Source organism: Diceros bicornis, chromosome 21 (assembly GCF_020826845.1).
Source record: "Diceros bicornis minor isolate mBicDic1 chromosome 21, mDicBic1.mat.cur, whole genome shotgun sequence".
In the NCBI taxonomy this organism is placed as follows: Eukaryota; Metazoa; Chordata; class Mammalia; order Perissodactyla; family Rhinocerotidae; genus Diceros; species Diceros bicornis.
Genome location: NC_080760.1, coordinates 39,924,451 through 39,943,911, shown reverse-complemented (window position 1 = coordinate 39,943,911; position 19,461 = coordinate 39,924,451). Strand labels below are relative to the sequence as shown.

General features: G+C 45.2%; 1 protein-coding gene across 9 annotated transcripts in view; it reads left to right on the top strand.

Annotated features, from left to right (window-relative positions):
• The window catches only part of MTSS1 (MTSS I-BAR domain containing 1), a 160,320-nt gene that overhangs the window by 119,762 nt on the left and 21,097 nt on the right, over positions 1 to 19,461 (top strand). For 5 of the 9 annotated variants that reach the window (XM_058564921.1, XM_058564919.1, XM_058564917.1 and 2 more), the window contains 4 exons: positions 2,978 to 3,062; positions 5,234 to 5,325; positions 6,510 to 6,584; positions 10,596 to 10,607. In XM_058564921.1, coding sequence (XP_058420904.1) covers positions 2,978 to 3,062; positions 5,234 to 5,325; positions 6,510 to 6,584; positions 10,596 to 10,607 — 264 coding nt within the window. The remainder of the gene's footprint in view (positions 1 to 2,977; positions 3,063 to 5,233; positions 5,326 to 6,509; positions 6,585 to 10,595; positions 10,608 to 19,461) is intronic. The other 4 variants (XM_058564920.1, XM_058564915.1, XM_058564918.1 and 1 more) reach the window with 1 other exon arrangement.

Sequence of the window (19,461 nt, the reverse complement as noted above, 5' to 3'; positions counted from 1 at the left end):
TTTCAAACCTGCTGATTTTTTTTTTTTTTTTTTTTAAGTTTTAGCAAGGGTCAGGAAGAGCATAAGACATTGTTAAGCACAACCACAGATAGAGCTATTTTTAGGGTGCTCCATGTTGCCGAGATCAGCAGTCATACTAACGGATGGGCCCCATGAGACACTGCTGTTGGGAAGTTTTCTCTGCAGTTCTTTCTTTCCTCCCCTCTCAGGGCTTCCTGTGCTGTGTGGAGCACATGCGGCAAGTTTAGAAACTGCTTGTTATCCTACTGTAGCTCAGCTGTTTCTGGAAAGCCTTGGGCTTTCCTGAGGATGATAAATGACCAGTGGCAATCTATGGAAAATATCTGGTAAGGTAACAAATAATGGAGCAGGGAAATGGGGCGAGGGAACTGAGCTTTGAGGTGACCTTTCCAACCGTAGAATTCTGTCTTGAGGAAACGGAGGCAGGGGTATCAAAGAAGCAACTCGCTGTCACTTAGCCCTCTGTAGTAGCTTAGCAAGGATCGGAGCTCTGTCCCCTGGTAGCTGTTCAACAGTGGTAGGCTCAAGAAGCAAAATTTGAGAGCTGGGCTGTAAAACCCTAACACCCATAATAGTGTGTAGATAAGTAAGTTTAGCAGAATGTTCTAGGCTCTGGGCTCTGCCCCTTCCCATCTCCCTTTGTCTGTAATAGGTGCCATATGCCAAGTGGTTAAATGCATAGACTCTGGAGGTTCATTCTGGGTTGGAATCTCACTTAATAGCAGTGTGACCGTGGAGAAATGATGTAAGGCAGTTGCCCTGTCTATAAAATGGGGATGATAATAGTACCAGCACAGCTGGGAGTGTTGTGAGGATTAAATGAGTTTGTGTGTGCAAAGCATTTACCCAGGGCCCAGCACATCCTAAGCTGTCTGCAAATGACTCACCTTCCTGTGACCTTCAACATCCCTCACCAGCATTTCAGATGACTGCATGCTGTTCCACTGCATGGCTCTGTTCTATGGTTTATTTAACCTGCTCCCTTTAATGGAATTTTGTTTCTAGTTTTTACTGTTGTAAACAACATTTCCATGACTATTCTCATAGCTAAGGATTTGCTCTCCTCCTTAATTGTTTCCTCCAGTTAAATTTCTAGGAGTGGAATTGCTGGGTCAAAGGGAGGGATTGTTTTTAATTGATTGTTGTTAGATGCTACCAAATTTTCCACCAGAAAAGTACTAGTTGACACTCCTACCAGCAGCGAATGAGTGTGCCCGTTTCATTGCGTGGCCAGGTTGTTAACTTTTAATCAAATGAAGGCCCAGGAAAAATTGGAGATATTTCCCTGGGGATAAAGTGTTCCTCATCTTTGCTTATAAGCAATAAAAGCTTAACAGAACCTGAAGAGAGAACGTCCAGAGGTGAGCTGCTTGTGTGAAAACAGCGCCCTCTACTGGTTTTCTGTGGTGGAGAGGTGTGAGCTGCGGTGGACGGCAATGCTGAGGTGGTCATTCCTGAGAGCGGCTGCAGGTGCCAGCAGCTGAGGAGCAGCATTTTACAAACACTTCCAGCCGTTTAAACAATCAGCCTCGGGTGACCTTTAGTTCTTGCTTATGTTCTTTTACAGCAGTGCTTCTCAGCTGGGGTGCTTTGCTCCCCAGGGAACACTTGGTACTGTCTGGAGACATTTTTGGATGTCACAAATTGGGGGGCTGCTACTGACTTTTAGGTAGAGCCCAGGGATGCTGCCAAACATCCTACAATGCACGGGACAGGCCCCCAACAAAGAGTCATCCGGCCGATGTGTCAATAGTGTTAAGGCTGGGAAACCCTGTTGTAGACGAATGGAAGAATCGCTCTAGAAGGCTTCTCTTTTCAGACTAAAATATAGAAATATTAATATATAATATATGTCACTATTATGACTATTCTTCGTGGTTCTAGAAATCTGTTTTTCAGAATAAAACGGAAAATAGGTAGAACTGAAGCACCAGATTGGCATTTCTAGAAGAGAAGGCAGAGGGGAAAATACAGCCCTTACTAATATCACAAGTACTAATAAGGGAGGAAATTTTTTTCCTGTTAACTGGACTTGGCTGAACCTGCCATATGTTCCTGTGGCTTTCCCTTGAAGGCCTTCTCCGTTCAAAATAGTGCTTTATTTGACACTTTCCCCCTGATTTCACAAGCCCCAGTGCTTTACGAACATTTATAATTGTGTTTCCCCATGCTCGGTACAGAATTACCATCTGTAGTTACAGTTTGCTCCCCCTCCCCCATGCCCGAGTAAGTGCTGACTCAAGCATTGCTACTAAGAGGAGGAAGGAAGGGAGCTTCAAAAATAATCTTAGAAAAGGGTGTGCCTGAGGGGAAAAGTATAACAAGAATTTCAAGAAAATCACACTGTGTTGCAGCTTACCTCGACCTTTGCTGAGTCTGAGGACCTCTTTCAGTGGCTTACCCAAAACCATTAAAAATATATCTTATTTCATTTTGCTTTAGCCTTGTTATTCTCTGAATTACTTGTATTCTAGAATGTGTCTTGAAACAATTAGCTGGGGTGGCCTTATTAGCTGTTCTAAATAATACTAAGAGGATTTGGGAGAAGTGGGGGCAGGGATCAAAACTACAGCTTTTCCCTAAATATCGGATGGTATTTTGATCATCTTCCTTGAAACATATTTTTCAGACTATAGGTCATGACCCAGTAGTGGGTTGTAAAATCAATTTCTGGGTCACAATCAGCATTTAAAAAAAAACAGATGGAATAGAAAATATTAGAGGGTATTGTATATAGTAAAGGTAACTTTCATTCTGGTGCTTATATAAAAATATGTCACTATACATATGTATTTATGTGTGTGTGTGTGCATGATGAGAAGTTGGAAAGGCGGTGGCTTAGGTTTGACAACATAGTGAAATCTGGCTTGTTTTTAAACTCTTCCATTCTCCTTTAAAGATCTCAGTGATTCCCACTTGTCTCCTGGCCTCACCTTTGCCTCTGTTGCTTTTTCAGGTGCCACCAGGGAGATTGGCTCTGCCCTCACCAGGATGTGCATGAGACACAGAAGCATAGAAGCCAAACTGAGGCAGTTTTCGAGGTGAGGAGCGTATTTCACCCAGATCTCAGACACCCTTGCTGATTTCAGATTAAGGAAGAAGTGAGATGTACCATAACTCGCCTTCAGCAGCACTGGTTTCTCCATAGCATTTAAATCCCCACAACCCATCTCTCAGCCCATCACTCTGCTCACTCATTGGACTAGTATTTGCTGGGCATCTGCTACATGCCAGGCATTGGTCTGGGCACTGGGGATACAGTGGACATCGAGATGACCTGGGTCCCTGCCCTCGTGGAGCCTGCACTCCCTTCGGGATCTTCTCTGTGCTCCTGTGTATGACTCCTCACCTCCTTCAGTGTAAGGAGGGGTACATCCTGCTGAGGCCTCCCCCGCCCCCGGCAGGAGCATCTTAAAGAGGAGCCGTGGTACTGGAGAGTGAGAGGGGCAATGCTGTCCTGTCACCCGGGACCCGTGTGCTCCTTCTAGACCCACTGTGGAGGACAGTGGTAGCTCAGAGAGCCCTCCTCAGTGCCAGCCTCTTGTCTGTTTCACAGCGTCCAGAATGGGTAGAACGGCAATGGCTGGCATGGGGATATGGAGTCTTCAGCTTTCAGATGTGGATGGACGTTCCTCCAGGCAGATCAGCATAATTCAGCAGTTTCGCACTGTTCTGCTTTATGAATTGCAAGTTGTATAAGTGGCCGCCAAAGTGAAATCTCTCTGACCCTCTTGGCAGGGCCACCGAGGGAGGTGGCAGAGCATAGTGGGAAGTGCCTAGTCTGGGAGGCAGCCAGGCCTGGGTTTGAATCCTGGGCTGGCCGCTCATGTGCTGTAATCTTGGGCTAAGATCTCAGCCCCTGTAAAATGGGCATGGGAATCTCTAAAGGTTCTTGTGAAAATTAATGTCCACGCAGCAGACGGCGCCTGCTGTGGTGGGTGATGAAATCTAGCTTCCTTCTCTCCCCTCACCCCAGATGGTGCTCCCCAGCTCACACAGGGTCCCCTCTCACACACGTCATCTTGTTTTATTCTTGGGCCAGACCTGTGGCATCTCACCATTTTAGTGGTAAAGAGACACCAATTCAACAGCCACTGCCTATTGTGTACCAACTGTGTGCCAGGCCCTGTCTTAGGAATATAGTGGGAATAGGACCACTTCCTACTGAATAAACCATTGAATAAACCTGCTAGAATGTCAGGCGGCGATAAATGTCCTGAGTAGAAATACACAGGACAGGGAATGGGTGGCGGCTGTTTGACATGGGGCAGTTAGGCAATGTCTCTGTTCAAAAGAAAGCTTTGAACAGAGACCTGGAAAAAATGAGGGAGTGAGCTGTGTTGATGGCTGGAGGAAGCATATGCGAGGGCAGGGAACTGCAAATATACCCTGATAAGAAAAGGGGGAAGTTGTACCAAGAACTTGAAGATGAAAAAGCAGTCTGAGAACACCTTCTTAGTAGTTCTTGCTGATGGGATTCAAGCAATTCACGAGCATTTTCTAATTTTTCTACAATATCTCTATAATGTAGGAAAAGGCCAATTTTTCTTCCATTGCACAGTCAAAAAACCTTGGGTTCCATGACTTGTGTGATTCCTCTGTGTGGGGATCCACCTTTCCACACGTCTAAATGTGGTCTGTTTGGGAGACTGCACAAAATGAAGGGATGTACCTGCAGATTTCTTCACCCCTCTGATCCAGAAGCTGGCAATCCAGCGTCTCTTTCTCTAGGCTGTCCACAGTGAGTCTACATTCATGACTTATAATCCTGAATGCACATCCGAATCATGTGGGTCTTTTAAAAAAAATAGTAATCTTGGGGACCCAACCTCGAAGTTCCTATCAGATGTGGGGTGAGGCCTAGATGTCTTCACCTTTTTAAGCTCTCCCGGTGCTTCTGTTGTGCAGCCAGATGGATGACCCCACTGGTCTGCCACCTTGATTGTTCATACGAGCACGGGAATATAAACGGGGCAAATGAGAAGAGAGGTCGCTCCAACCAGTCACGGTGACAGCTTCTTAACAGTCGTTGGAAAGCGTCCTGAGAACAAGGTTGTTACAAAATTGGGGGATTGGGATGTGAGCTTGGGCTTGGTATGCTGCGTTGTCTTGCTTCAGGTAACTGTGATTGAGGTATGTTCTGACAGCCAAATGTAAATCTTAATAGAATACACCTGCTTAATTTCTCCTTTTCTTTCTCTTTTGGTACAAGCGCTTTGATTGACTGTCTGATAAACCCGCTTCAGGAACAGATGGAAGAGTGGAAGAAAGTGGCCAACCAGCTGGATAAAGACCACGCGAAAGGTAGGGGCCAAGTCGCCTGACGCATAATAGCATCAGGTGGGATGTTGCCGCTGCTGCCTGGCGCTTCTGCCGGGTTTATTGGTGTCACCCTAAGACCCCGCTCAGGCCCCACTTCTCCTGTGGACGCTTCGGTGTTGGAGGATAAGGAGTCAGAAGCAAGCCCATCACAGGACTCAGTGCTGGTTTTTTGGCATGAAACATCACTCAGCAGCTGAGAGCCTGATTGCTTGGTGGCGTTAACTGTGATCAGCTGAGTTAAAAGTGAATTCTAATGGCAGGCTTAAATGCCAAAGATTCATACTTTAGGCGTTTCAGCATATTTTGAAAACTAAACCTTTAATGATATGAGCTAACCCTGGGTCTCTTGCCCAAAACTGGCCATTCTCTTTGTATACGCCTTCCACTAATGGTCTCAGTACCTCGTGTGCCAGGCTCTGGGGACAGAGTGGTTCAGACAGACGCCACCCCTGTCTGTCATCCTGGAGCCAAAGGGTGGGGGTGCTGGCGATGTGGAAGTGTCAGAGATGATTGTCGTTTCAGATGTCCACATCTGAGTGATGGAGATGCCAGCAACAGAAATGGGCAGTCCTGGAGGGGGTGTGCACTGGAGGGGAGAGGAAGTGGTTGTCGGGGGGATGTGGTGCGTGTGGGCTGCCCCTCCTCGGTGTCCACAGCGTCCAGCCTCAGTATTAATGTGAAAGAAGGGCAGCAGGGCCTTTCCCAGTTTTTTCCCACGTGGTCTGGTTTCTCCTGCTGTCGTCTGAGGTGCTCTTTTCTGAATTGTAACATCTGGCCAGCTTCTTGCCACATGGGTTCTTCTTTGAGTGAAGCACTGTGGATTTGGGCCTTGGGAAAGGAGATCATATTGAAAGTATTTCCTGATGCTTGAGCTGAGAAATTGTGAATTTTTCCTTTTTAGTAAAATATTCCCAAATGATGTCTTTCCTCAAAGCCGGTAGAGGTGAACACTTTAGAAAAGACCATAGTGCATTTTGTTGTTTTTCATGTTAATTAACCCCTTTGCTATAAAATGTCGTCATGAGATTTTTATCATATCGTATTCTGATAAAGCTATTTATTTCATGTCATAGTTGATGCTTTCTGTGATGGAAGTAATGGCTCTTCCTGAAATATTTTCTGTGGAGCAAAGTGGTAAAATTATTCAATATTCTGCTTTCTCTTAGAATATAAGAAAGCTCGCCAAGAGATAAAAAAGAAGTCCTCAGATACACTGAAACTGCAGAAGAAAGCAAAAAAAGGTAACTCGACAAATTCTGTCGTTAATAGTGTTACTTTGGGAAAATGAACATGTGTTTGACTGGTCTTTGAAGCAGAAAGTGTTCAATCAGACTTCCTTACATATGACGGCCCTGGAGAACAGATAGGAGCGAATAGAGTCTATCTGAATTAAACTTCTCAAGTGCAGGATATCTATTAATTTGAGGCCTTTGCAAAGTTGTACTTGACTTGTTCCCTCCCCCCACCTTTGTCTCCAAAATTTGACAGTTTCCATGCCTATTGTGCGTTGTAATGAAACCCATAAATTTCTTGGAAGCCTTGGAATAATGCATAAAAGACTTTATGCAAATGTTCTATAGTAATTATTACAGAAATTATGTCATTTTCTCCTCCATGTTCCACAGCCTATAATCTCTGAAAGCCTTTATTAAGTCTTGTGTGAATGTTAGAAATGGCTCAGTGGGGGCCGGGAGTCACTGCTGTGTAGGGAGATTTTTCATGGTGTTCATGAGGGTGGGAGCTCGATAAGGAAGACCAGATGGGTGCAAGATGTCCCTCCTCCCCGCTTATTGTCGTGCACAAACCAATTCGCTGTCAGGTTTGTGACCCAGCTCTGCTCTTCTAGCGTGGACTGGGAGTTTGAAGAGAAAAATCTAGTCACATCTACTTTGCAAGCATTCGTAACATTTTACTAAGAACTAAAATGCAGGGACTTGAACTTGAGAAGATGACATTCCTTCCAGACTATTCTTCTTGATGCCAAGATTTTGAATTTGCTGTATTGCAACTGAAAATGGGGTTTTTTTCCCCCATCAGGCTGCTCTATGTTTAGTGTTTGTTTGGGACCACGTTTTTAGGTAGAAATCCCCAAAACAAAATTTTCTCTTTCCTAAATAAGCAGTTCTCATTTGGAATTAAAAGAAAATACCTTTGGAGGGATGGAATGGTTTAGTGGAAAGGGAGAGAAACAGGACAAAATTTTTAAGCTTTGACATTTCTAAAAAATATTCCCCCAGTTCTTATAAAAACCAGAAGACCATTTCAAGATAAAGGCAGCAGAATTTTCACCCGTGATCAGATCTTCTGTTAGTATTGGCCTCAGTTGTTTGTTCTGGATGTGTTTTTCTGGTCTTGATGCTTCTCAAATTTATATTCTAACTAGGGCACCCTGGGAGCTAGCATTTGACACATAACAGGGTTTACAGCCAGTAACACTTTAGTGAGTCTAGAGGTAAATGTTTATAAATAAAACTGCCACCGTGTTCCATCAAATCTGAGGTCCCATGGAAGAACAGGCTGGTAAAAATTTGAAGCTGAACTCCACCTAATTGACAGCTTGGCATCTTTGAGATAGGAAAGATTAATGGGTTTGGGGGCAGGGTCCAGGGAAGACGCTTATGGCTTGGGAAAGGTTTGGGAGTTTGGTGAAAAGGTCGAGGTGAGAAAACGTAGCTATTTTCCTTTCGCTCTTCCAGAGTTCTCCTTTTAGAGGCCTTAAGTTCTTGGCTGCAGTGATAATCCTTTTATCTGAATTCTGCATGGAGGCTGAAACAGTCCTCGTCTGTCACTCAAAGTCACTGGCATTGTCCAGTTAGCAGAATTTGTACCTACAGGGGAAGCCTGATAGGTTGATTGCAGTGCAACACAAAAGGAAGTTTCTGGCAATTAGACTTGCCCAGCACTGGCTCAGGCTGCCTAGAGAGGATAACGAGCTTCCTATCAAGGCGCCAGATAGAAAGATTCAGGATGCTTGGTGGGCTGGACTATGCAACATGAAGAGATGCTTCTGGTCCTGGGACTCGGGAATAATTGGCATTTAGTTGTGAGATGTCTTGGGGTACTTGGCTCTAAAGGCTGGGGGAATGGAGGCTGTGATCAGGGGTTTCTGAAGCACTCATCTTTTCAGCCCCAACCACAGTCTGTGGCACCATATCCTTTCCAGCAGGGTGGCTGTGATGGTGTGCTTACGTCTGCAAGCCATGTCAGATCGGTAGCTTGGAATGTTACGGATGATTTTCTCGTTACTCCAGGGTACAACCAGAAAACGTTTTTTATTTCTTTCCTTTATAGAAAAGTTTTTTCTAAAATATGTAAGTGCATTTTCTTTTGACCAAGTGCTCACATGTGTATATTTCCGGGGTGAATGGAGCCTTCTAGAAGGTACCAGAGTCATCATTCTGAGTGAATGTTTGTTATGGAGTGCTCTTCCGGAAGATGTATGGCCTGAGAATGGACTAGAAACGCTACAAGTTAAGGGTGGGAAGAAGTCTGGTTATTTGAGGCTTCCAGTTATTTTGGGGTCTGGTTAGCTGAAGTTTCCCTTTTTGCTAGGACACTTCTCCATCTGTTTTATCTCCTTCAAGTGGTAGCTTCCTGGATTCTTGGCTTATAAAGTCTTAGTGATTCCTTCTGAGATTTACATCATGTATTAGAATGGACAAATGCTTTGGATACATTTTTTTTTTTTGGTCCTGATAGAGCTGAATCTGATTTATACAGCCAAATAATCACTTCCTTTTAAATATGTTTTCAGGAAATTAGCAAGCAGCTTTCTGCCACGCCTTTTTCAAAAATTGTGATCTTTGGTCTAAAACTTCTCCTGACTCTCCTTTTCAAAATTTCAAATGCCTTTGTCCATTTCAGCATGGCTTTAGCACTGCCCTTGACATAGGCAGACACACGGGATGTAATTTTTGTGTGTAACTCATTTACCTTAATTCTCTGCGGATATCACCTTTTGTCACATGCTGTATCTGACTCTTCTTACTATGCTGTAGAGAGTGGTAATTTGTCATCTAGAGGTATTTAAATATTACCATCAAAAAAACTTCTAATGGTTTTTTGGTTTTGATTAGATTTTATCTCAAAACCATTTTAAAACAAGTTGGCATATGTGCCAGCTGTGAGTGTATGTACCTATTTTTGTGGAAGGCAGGCTGACTGAACACTAGGAGTAAACGCTAGGCAGAGAGTTGGGGGCTGGAGAGATGGTCCTCCCCCTCTGAGAAGTTCCAGGCTAGTGCGTAGGGTCAGGGGCATGGGGCAGAGCCAGCCGTTGACAGGTGACGGGGACGGGACAAAGGCAGCAGCGGGAAGATGAGGAAGTGACGTGGAGGTGACCCCATAGCCACAAGCTCTGCATGGCGTCTCTTGAGCCCTCTCCCTGCTATATGATGTCAGCTCCTGGCCTTCGGGGTAAGGGGTCCTGGATTCAGCCATAACCTGACTGGGGGAAGTAAGAGAGGGTTGGATGTGGGAAACATTTTATGTTGTTTGCCGACTTTTGCCACTTTACAGTACAAAGTCAGCAGCCTTATTTCTCATTTAATTAACTTCCATATTATTATTAATTTAAAAAATTAATAACGATAAAACTTTCTGTTTCAATCTTTAACTACTAAAAGTCTATCAGGCACTTTCTTTGAGAGAGAGAACTGAAGCGTTTTAATATGTTAACCCTTGAGCCTGACATTTATGTAGTCAAATCTATCATTTTTTACCAGAGGCTGCAAAGCTAGTATTATAAACCTAATAAACGACTCACAGAGTTCCAGACTAGCATATTATTTACTAATATACTAAAATGTTAAGTCCTCTAATTTTTTTTTCCATTTTCACCCCACCGTGAACTTTGTATCCTAGGTTTTCCTAGTTACTTTCTAGTTACGATAAATTATACTTGAAAGGTTTTTTTGTTAAAGCGTTTTACTTGGCTTCTTGTGGGAATATATTCCTCATCTCTCTTTTTAAAAACCTTGCTTATTCTCTAGGGATGATGATTCCTAACTAGGAAGGTTTCTGTTTAGATGAGAAGAAAAGAATATTAGCAAGTCAGGAAGCAAAGGTGGATGTGCAGCTCTCAGTGGATGTGGGTTTAATTGCCCTAATATAAAATTCCGGGGCAAGCCATGGACTGTTTAACACATGAAAGAAAGGTAGGACTGCTGCTCGAATACCAGTTTGACTTTATTATTTTCCTTTTTGTGTCAATTGTGTATCCTGCACTTTCTCACCGTGCGCCCCCCTGCCAGTGGACGCTCTCGGTAAGTCTACCATCCCGAAATCTCTGGTGGCTGGTCACGGTGTGGTCCTTGCTATGGGCTTTCCGTGGGTGTCCAGACCTATGCTAGTTGCCCAAGTTTTCCTGCCAGCTCAGAACAATCAATTGTGCCTACTTAAATTTCCATAACTTTAAGAAAATTGTGTGTGTGTGTGTGTGTGTGTGTGTGTGCGCGCGTGTGTTTCGATCATTTTCTTTCTTTGATGTTTGGCCCTTTAAAGGGTTGGTGCAACATTCTAAGTGCCTTTGCATCCTCGTAATTCAGTATTAGACTCATGGAAAGAAGAAATACAGAGTGACTCAAACCCTCCTTTCCAGAGGAAATAAATATGTTTATACATATATATGGCTAAGTATATATGTATGTGTGTATTTATATCACAAACAGAACATGTGGAGCTACACTAAATAACTCCTCAAAATAATCCCCAAATTGGATTTGGTTGTATTAAGCTTGCAAAATATCTTTGTCTCCCCAGGACCATAAAGTTCTTTCCAAAACCAATAATTCATTAAAAAAAAAAAAAGAACTAAAGTATTTCTTATTTCAGCAGAGTTTGTGAAATGTTTCATTTCAAAGATATCAAATCTTCAAATTCAATAATCAAAATGATTCTTCTTGACTAAATGTTGAACCTCATTCTGTGGGTGATTTTGCTACTAAACCTTCCAGTCGCTTTTGGAGTCTTGTGGCTGTCCCTCTGTCTCGGAGAGGTCTGTCTGTGAGGTGTCCGTGTGGTTTATCTCGCCTGAGTGTGCCCCGTGTTCTCTGAGCATTTTCACTGAACAGCTCCAGAGAGGTTTCTGAATTGGATTTTGTTATCTACAACAAACACAAACCGCACAGGTCTCCCCTGACAGGTGGGGCCAGGATAGCCCACGGTCGTGGGGGACACAGCTGTACCTCTGCTTCCCCTCATGGTGACATTGGGCTAGTTGTCCCCGAACTTTAAAAATGACGATCCTTTCCAGTCCTCAGTGTTGTGGTTATGAAACAGCTTGAACAGTTGTTAGTTTACCTTTGGAAGGAAGGTAAGACAGCCACTTTTTTTACTTATTGTAATAAAATTCATGTAATGTAAACTTCGCCATTTTAACCATTTTAAAGTGTACATTTCAGTGGCTTTTAGTCCATTCACAATGTTGTGCACCCATCACCACTATCTAATTTCAGAACATTTTCATCACCCCCAAAAGATACTCCCTGCCTTTGACTCCATTCTCCCTGCCCCCAGCCCCTGACAGCCATTCCTCTGCTTTCTGTCTCTATGGATTTGCCTATTCTAGACATTTCATATGAAGGGAAGTGGACAATCTGTGGCCTTTGTAGGACACAGAGTTCTACTAGAGCCTTTGCTGAGAGCCTGGAGTGAGTCAGTCTATGGAGTAAACGGGACATTTTACTTGTTTTAAATGATGTACAGGAGGGTTAGGATGAATGAAGAAGCCACACAGCTTTTTGCTCTGTAACTTAGATTCTGCTCGTCTTAGTCAGGAAAAATCTCCACAGGCCCCTCTAGTTCTCTCTTGCCAGGGCTCATTCACAGGGCTAAGCCACAATGACATATAATAAATAGCAGTGAACTTGGGCATAAAGACATAGGGAAGTTCTATGGTTTGAAGCCCTCATAAATTTTTTTTTTACAAGTTTTAAATCATTTTTGAGCCTGGACTTCTATGTTTTAACAAAGTTTCATTGGTAGTTAAAATGTTCTGGTTTAACAAGAGAAAAAATATATATATATATAACCATGGAACTCTCCTTTGGTCTAGTTAGAAGGCTTTACCTTGAACCCCAGGTCCCTGTGTAAGCAATGGCTGGGGCCTCCACAGGGAAGGGATTTATAGCTCAATAAAATGGGTCGAGCCAGGGTACAATGCTCCCTCAAGGATTTGGGACTCTGGTGGAAGCAAACCAACTAGTTTAATCTGGTGTGCTCAGCTGGGGTGGGTGTGTAGAGGGTGTAGCAATGGGACTGAGAGGAAGTAACCCAGCCAAGCTTGGGGTGGGAGGTGATAATGAGGAAGATGGAAAGGGGTCAGCAGGTAGAACATGGGGAGAGAGATGTTCACGGTAGAGGGGACAGCGTGTGCCTGGACATGGCTGTCACCATTTAGATGGGGGCTCCAAGGATGGCCATGCACAGAGGGGCGCCCTGAGGGCAAGTGTGTGTGATGCCCTAAGTCAGCTTTCGGGGGGCTGTTAGTCCTACTACAGGCGGACTGTACACATATGAGAACCACAGTGACCCCCACTGCTCAGCCTCAGCTACCTGCCTCTAGAAGGTTCTATCACTGGGCCTATTTCTGCTTGACTACCCCAAACTCGAGTAAACTTCTTCTCCCGTAATCCATCCTTTCTTACGTGCCAAGAAAGGAAAAAGCCTGTGCACTGCTGAATCCTTTTCATAGTGCACAGTGGTTCATGCGTCCCTGGCCACGTCAGGCGTATGCACACGTCCCCCTATGTGTTTCTTCTGTGCTTACAGAACTGGCAGAAACCACTCTCAGAATGTCCCTGAAACCTGCAGTCAATGAGTGGATCGTTCTTCCTGCCTCAGTGGTAAAAACCAAGTGTGTCTGGGTCCCTCCAACCACCTCCTTTGGTTTTTGAAAGGAATAGTATAGGAGCCCCCTTCCCCAGAGGGAATTCCACCTAAAAATCTAAAATCTGAGCTATGTGTTAGTGGGTCGCCTGGCTGTCTTGCCCAGCACAAGGCAGAGGCTCCTTTGCCCTTTTCCTACTGCCAAGTAGAAGAGGCCAGGAAGAAACAGATGGACTGCTCAGAAGGTGGTGTGGCTGGTACAAGGAGACCTGTGGGACAGTGGACCATGTCTGTCGTGGGTGTGCCTCCAGAAGTTGTCAGGAGTTGCTGGGCCACTGGGCCGCTGGAGTCAGGATGGAGCTGAGACTGGCCCACTCTGTATTGTTTCTGGCGATCCAGGTTTCCAGACCCTGCCCTGGAAGGGAGGTGGCAACACCTAGAAATCTCCTCTGAATATTTTCCACAGTCACTTCCCCAACTAGTGCTTGTTAGCTGTCTGCAAAGTGACAACTAAAATAATGATCTTTCCTAAATACTGTGGTAAGGTGGCAGGAGGGCTGGCCCGGAGTTCCAGGCTGTCTTTCTCACCCACATTTGCACTCGCTCCTGTGGGGATCCCTGCGGGATGCCCCACTGGTGTTGATGGCCACACCAGTGCAAATGGTGAAAGTGTACTTCGGGCCTAGACGGATGATTGTTCTCTGTGGGAACTCAAGCTGGAAAAGTTCCTCTGAAGTCAGGAGTGGCTCTAAATGCAGACAGGTGATGGCTTCGGCCTTGAGAGGTTGTCCACTCGCAGCCCTGTGATCTTTCTGGGCATTTCGATACAACAGTAACACAGCGGGCAAGATTGTTGAGTCACTACCTCATTGCAGGCTTGGGAAAGGCATTATAGGAGCGTGCATGTTTAATTATGCAGGAAATAATTGAATGGGTACAAGTCTTAATGGGAAACCTGAGTGAGGTGGACAGGGAAGGACTCTTTAATAATGAGTCTGCATTAGAGAGTCACAGTGTGACATATGTTTTGGCCCTGGGAAACCCCAGACAGAGCAGTCAGATGAGTGAGGAGGGAGAAGGGAGCAGCCAGCCCTGCAAGGCTGCTCCCAGTGCTGGCGGGCTGATGGGGAAAAGCATGCCAAAGGGGCAGCCCAATTCCTTCCATCTTAGTGGAAGCAGGAGTGGTAGAATTTTACTTTTTAAAACTCATGTGACATTCAGGAAACTGTTCCTGACTGTGATCAGTAGAGACGCTGGAATTTAACCCTGGAAGCTTCTGCAAAGTGCTATTGCATTTGAGATGAAAGCATGTCGTCCTCGGAAGCTGGGCGATTCATTAGCCATATGTCATAACTGAGAATTCTAGGTAAAAACAGGCCAAAGAGATCCACCGGAGGCCCAGAGCTGCGAACTCCCTTCCTCTGCAGAACTGGTCTCTGGGAAAGCCTCACCCGAAACAGTTCATCGAGTGCCTGCCTGGGACTCGGGTTGCAATGGCTGAATCCAGAAGCTGAACCAAACACCTTGAAATGTCCCTGTTCACAATGAGACTGGTGTCAAGGTGTGGGGCACCTGGCTTCCCTGTGGCTGCATTCAGAAGCCAAGGAGGAGATATTTACAGTGGGGGAAGGAAGGGGAGGGCACAGCAGGAGTCCAGTGCTTTTCTCAGCATTAATTTTGACCAAATACGAAAAGGCAGAATATTTAAAGGACAACTTGCTTGCAGTATTGATTCCTGGCACAATATGGTTTTTATGTACCCAGAGAACACTAAATGGATGGTGCGGCGCATGACAGAATGTTTTCAGGGCAAATTGATTCACATCTGGTGCCTCTCTTTCATTCATGAACATTCTCCATGACTACTGCAGATGAGCTCTGTGAAGCAAGCACGTCTTCATTCATTCAGGAAATAGGTATGAAGAACCTCCTCTGTGCCTCCCTGTTGGTGGCTGAGGAGGCAAAAGTAGTCTCCACCCTCAGGTTGTCCCCAGGGTGGCAAAGGCGTTTATGTCCTTCCATCCATTCTCTGACACCAACTGGGTGACTACAGTTAAATTCAGTTCTGACACTAACTACCCAGAGTTAGTGTAGACCCCACAGGCTAAGGGCTCAGTCCCACAAGACTTCCTCCATTTCAGTCGCCAGCCACAAGTAGCCCCAGGCTACTCACACTTCTGCCTGGCCAACCTCAAATTCAAGGTTTCCTTTGAAGTCCCCTCAAGTTTGATAATTCTTTAGAATGACTCACAGAACTCAGGAAAAGCACCATACGGTCACGTACCACATGATGACGTTTTGGTCAACAACGGACCGCATATGTGATGGTGGTCCCATAAGATTAGTACCATACAGCCTAGGTGTGTAATAGGCTACACCATCTGGGTTTGTGTAAGTACATTCTTGATGTTTGCACAGCAACAAAATCACCTAACGATGCATTTCTCAGAATGTATCTCCATCGTTGAGCGATGCATGACTGTACTTAGGACAATTACCAGTTTATTGTAAAGGATACAAATGAACACCCAGGTGAAGAGATACAGTGGGTGTCAAGGTGGCGTGGTGATGGGTGCAGAGCTTCCATGCCCTCCCCAGGCGCACTACCCTCCCAACACATCGATATATTCACCAACCAGGAAGCTTGCTGTTCAGGAGTTTTTATCCAGGCTTCATTGTGTAGGCGTGATTGGTGAAATCATTGGCCATTGGTGATTGAATTCAAACCCCAGCCCCTCTCCCTCTCTAGAGGTTAGGGATTGGGGCCAAAAGTTCCAACCCTCTAATCACGTGGTTGGGGCAACCATCCCCCATCCTATATCTCTCCAGCTTCTTCTCCCCTCCACTGAGTCGCCTCGTTGGCATAACAAAGACGCATCTACAGGTCAGGAAGTTTTAAGGGTTTTGGAAGTTCTGTGCCGGGCAGGAACTGTGGCAAAGACCAAATGTGTGTGTGTATATATATTTTATCATACCGCAGCATTCTAACATCGTACAGACAACTATGACCTGGCAGTGTAAACGATCCAGTTCTTTGTGAAGAGAATACTGTGGATGTACAGAGGCTGGATTTTCCTTGGGGGAGCTGAAGGTTTCTAGGAGGAGGTGATGCTTAAGCAGACTCTTAAAAGTTGAATTGAGAGCTTCTGTAGAGAAAGGGTGGAGTGGGAAAAGAAGTGAGTGCGTTCCAGGAGGAGGCAGAGTGTGTGTGAAGGTACACAGAAAATCAGTGTGGCTGGGAGCTGGTGGTGGGTTTCGTTCGTTTAATATTGATGGGTGCCTGCTGCGGATCATAGCATGTGCTCGATTCTGGGGATATGGTGATGAACAGTATATAGTCATGCCCCCCTGGAGCTGCCCCATGAGGATGGCTACAGACAGTTAGGAAGTTATTCTCAGAGTTGGATAATCTCGTTAATATTGGAGTGACGGGATTGGGTGTTAATGGGGAGGATGCCAGTCCCGAGCAGGAGCAGGGCTTTGTTGGGGAAGAACGTGTGTTTCCCCATGCCGAGGGAAGATGGAAGAGTGTGCTGTATTTCGAGACCTTACGCAGATGGGAGTGGCTCTGCCATCTTCCCTCAGGGACAGGATGAGGCGGAAGGAGCAGGGACCTGATCGTGGCTTTTTTACCACATTCAAGACGACTTTCAGGACTGTGGTGAAGCCCTTGAAGACTTCTTGGCTTCCGGAAAATTCCATCATTACTGTGTGTATTTGGATTAGATAGTAGCCCAGCTGGAGACCCAGTTACCAAGTGGCTGTTGTTGTCCAGGCAAGAGATAACAGTGGCCAGGGCTCTGGAGAGAGGTGGATGACTCAAGAGCTATTCAGGAGAAATGAGTGCGAGAAGTGAGGAGCTGAAGGGGCTGGCAGGTTTCTGGATCAGGCAACCGGGTGACGGATGGCAGAGCGTTTCTTTAACCACAGAGGAGGCATCGTCTCGGTGACCTGAGGATTCTGTCTTCGAGACACCCCGGGTGGTGAGCCGCAGGTCGGCACGGGACGTTTTCTGGTTGTTCTCTGAGCTGTCTTGTATTCTTTGCTTTGGTAAACGGCTGATTGGATTGCTCAGGGACCAGCGAATCTTGATGACGAGACTCGCGCCTTTGGTGAAAGGATTATGAGATCTTTTGCATTTCTGTACGTCAAAGAGGACCTCGAGCTGAAAGCTCATTTTTAAGAAACCTGCTGTGCCCTGCATACTGTCCCCTGCTGAGGTGCCCAGTGTTAGAAGGACAACTTCAGAGCTGCTTCTGTGGCCGCTGATGGCGCCTGACGCTGACCAAGTGCTCACCCCGTGCTGGGTGCTGTGCTGAATACTTCGTATGGATGAATTCATTTGGTCTCACAACAGCCATGTGAGCTAGGTACTATTATTATTCACAGCTCCCAGACGAGTGGAAACTGAGGCACAGCGTGTTGAAAGAATAACAGAAATTGAGTGTGTTTGAAAAATTTTAAGTCAAAAAGCCTCCAGTCTTATCAAATCTATCTTTCTTTTGATTTTTTGTTGTTTTCACTTGTGGGAATCAATTAAAAACTGCTGCAGGGTGTTAGAGTAGAAGATTTACATTGGGATAATAAGGACATTTTCTTTTGGTCGGAAAAGAGAATTTTTCATTCCAAATTCTAATCTCCAGCGTCAGCTTGAATGTCCATTTCTGCATTTATATCCCGTATTTCAGTATTTCTATCCTGTATTTCATTGAGTCTAGGACCCCATCAGTTGTAATATACAGCATTATTTTCTGGACCACAAAAAAGGAAAAAAAACCCTGCTAATTAAACTATGACATACCACTGATTATAAGACACATCCTGATTTGTGAGGTGTAAAAATGTGAAAAAGTGGGCACCTTAGAGTGAAATACAGTATTTGTGTGTGTGTCAGAGGCAGATGGAAGTCATTTTGTGGGATGCTAATGGCTTCCCCGTACGTCTGTCTCAGGAAAAAGAGATGACTTTGGATGTTTTCCTGACAATGGTCTTGGCCTGGTGTTCCTGGGTTGGTTCTTCCCTACTGGAAAGCCCTCTGCCTGAGACAGGTGTCTGACTTGGTTCAGCCGTGAGGCTCAGGTGTGGGCTGCAATGTGTTTATGAAGAGGCTGGGAGGTTCCAGATAACACGAAGTGCACTTGACTGGCTTTTTAATCAGGCTGCTACCACGTAGAACATTTAGCTCCTTGCTGCTTGTTCCCAGGGTTTATGTTTGCTGGGAGCATGAAGCTACAAAGAATGCGGGCTTCTAAACGAGAAAGACCTAGAGTTGGGGTCTGGTTGTGCCCATTCCTAGCTCAGTGGCCCTGTGCAAGCCACTTTGCCTCCCTCTGTCTCAGTCTCCCCCTGTGTCAAAAGGGAGTATTAATTCCTGCCTTGAACATTTATGTAAAGATTAAGGAAAATAAAATATAAATGTTCGGAAGATATGGGATCTTCATTTCATTCCAGAAAGGTTTGTAAAGTCTCTCTACTTAATTAAAAAAAAAAATCAAATCCTTTCTCCTTCAGGGGTGCAGCTTTGGCTCGTGACATGGTGCCCATTAATAGCGCTTTGCCCCAGGAGTGTTTTCTGTAAGGAGACTAATCATATGATTTCCCCTGGGGGAGGAAAGGGCTCCTGACGGTTGTTTATTAGAATTCTCCAGCATGAATACAACCAAGACCTGGAAACTGGCAGTGGAAAAAAATTCTCAAGACTGAGATGACTTAGATTTTACAGAAAAGGTCGCAAGCAATTCTTTGCTCAGGAATTTTGTTTGGAAAGCCCATTTAAGGCACCCCCCTCCCTTCTTTTGGCTGCTTGGCCGTCGTGGAATTTGCTAGTTTTATAGTGTTAGGCCATTTAAGGGCACCATGGTTGAGGCCAATGAGCGAACTCAGGTCAAGTTATTCTGTCAGTACCTCATTCATTCACAAATATTTGAGTACCTGTCTTCCAGGTAAGTGTGCTGGGTGAGAAGATACAGTACTGAGCAGAAACATGCATGGTGTCTGCCCTTGTGGGGCTTCTCGATCACTAGGGGAGATTGACGTCAAAGAACTAGAGAAATAAAGATGAAATTAGTACTGGGAGGAATGTCGCAAAGGATGTGTATAAGGAACTTCTGAGATCAAGTAAGAGAATCCTAATCTGATGAGAGTTCGAGGAGGGCTTTCCTGAAGGACCCAGACCTGCAGGATGAACAGGCACCACGAAGATGGGGAGGAGTGAGGGTATATAGGAAGGTGGGATGGAGAAGGGACCCTGGAGACGGGCCTGTGAAGTGGAGGGAGGAGAGAAGGGGAGAG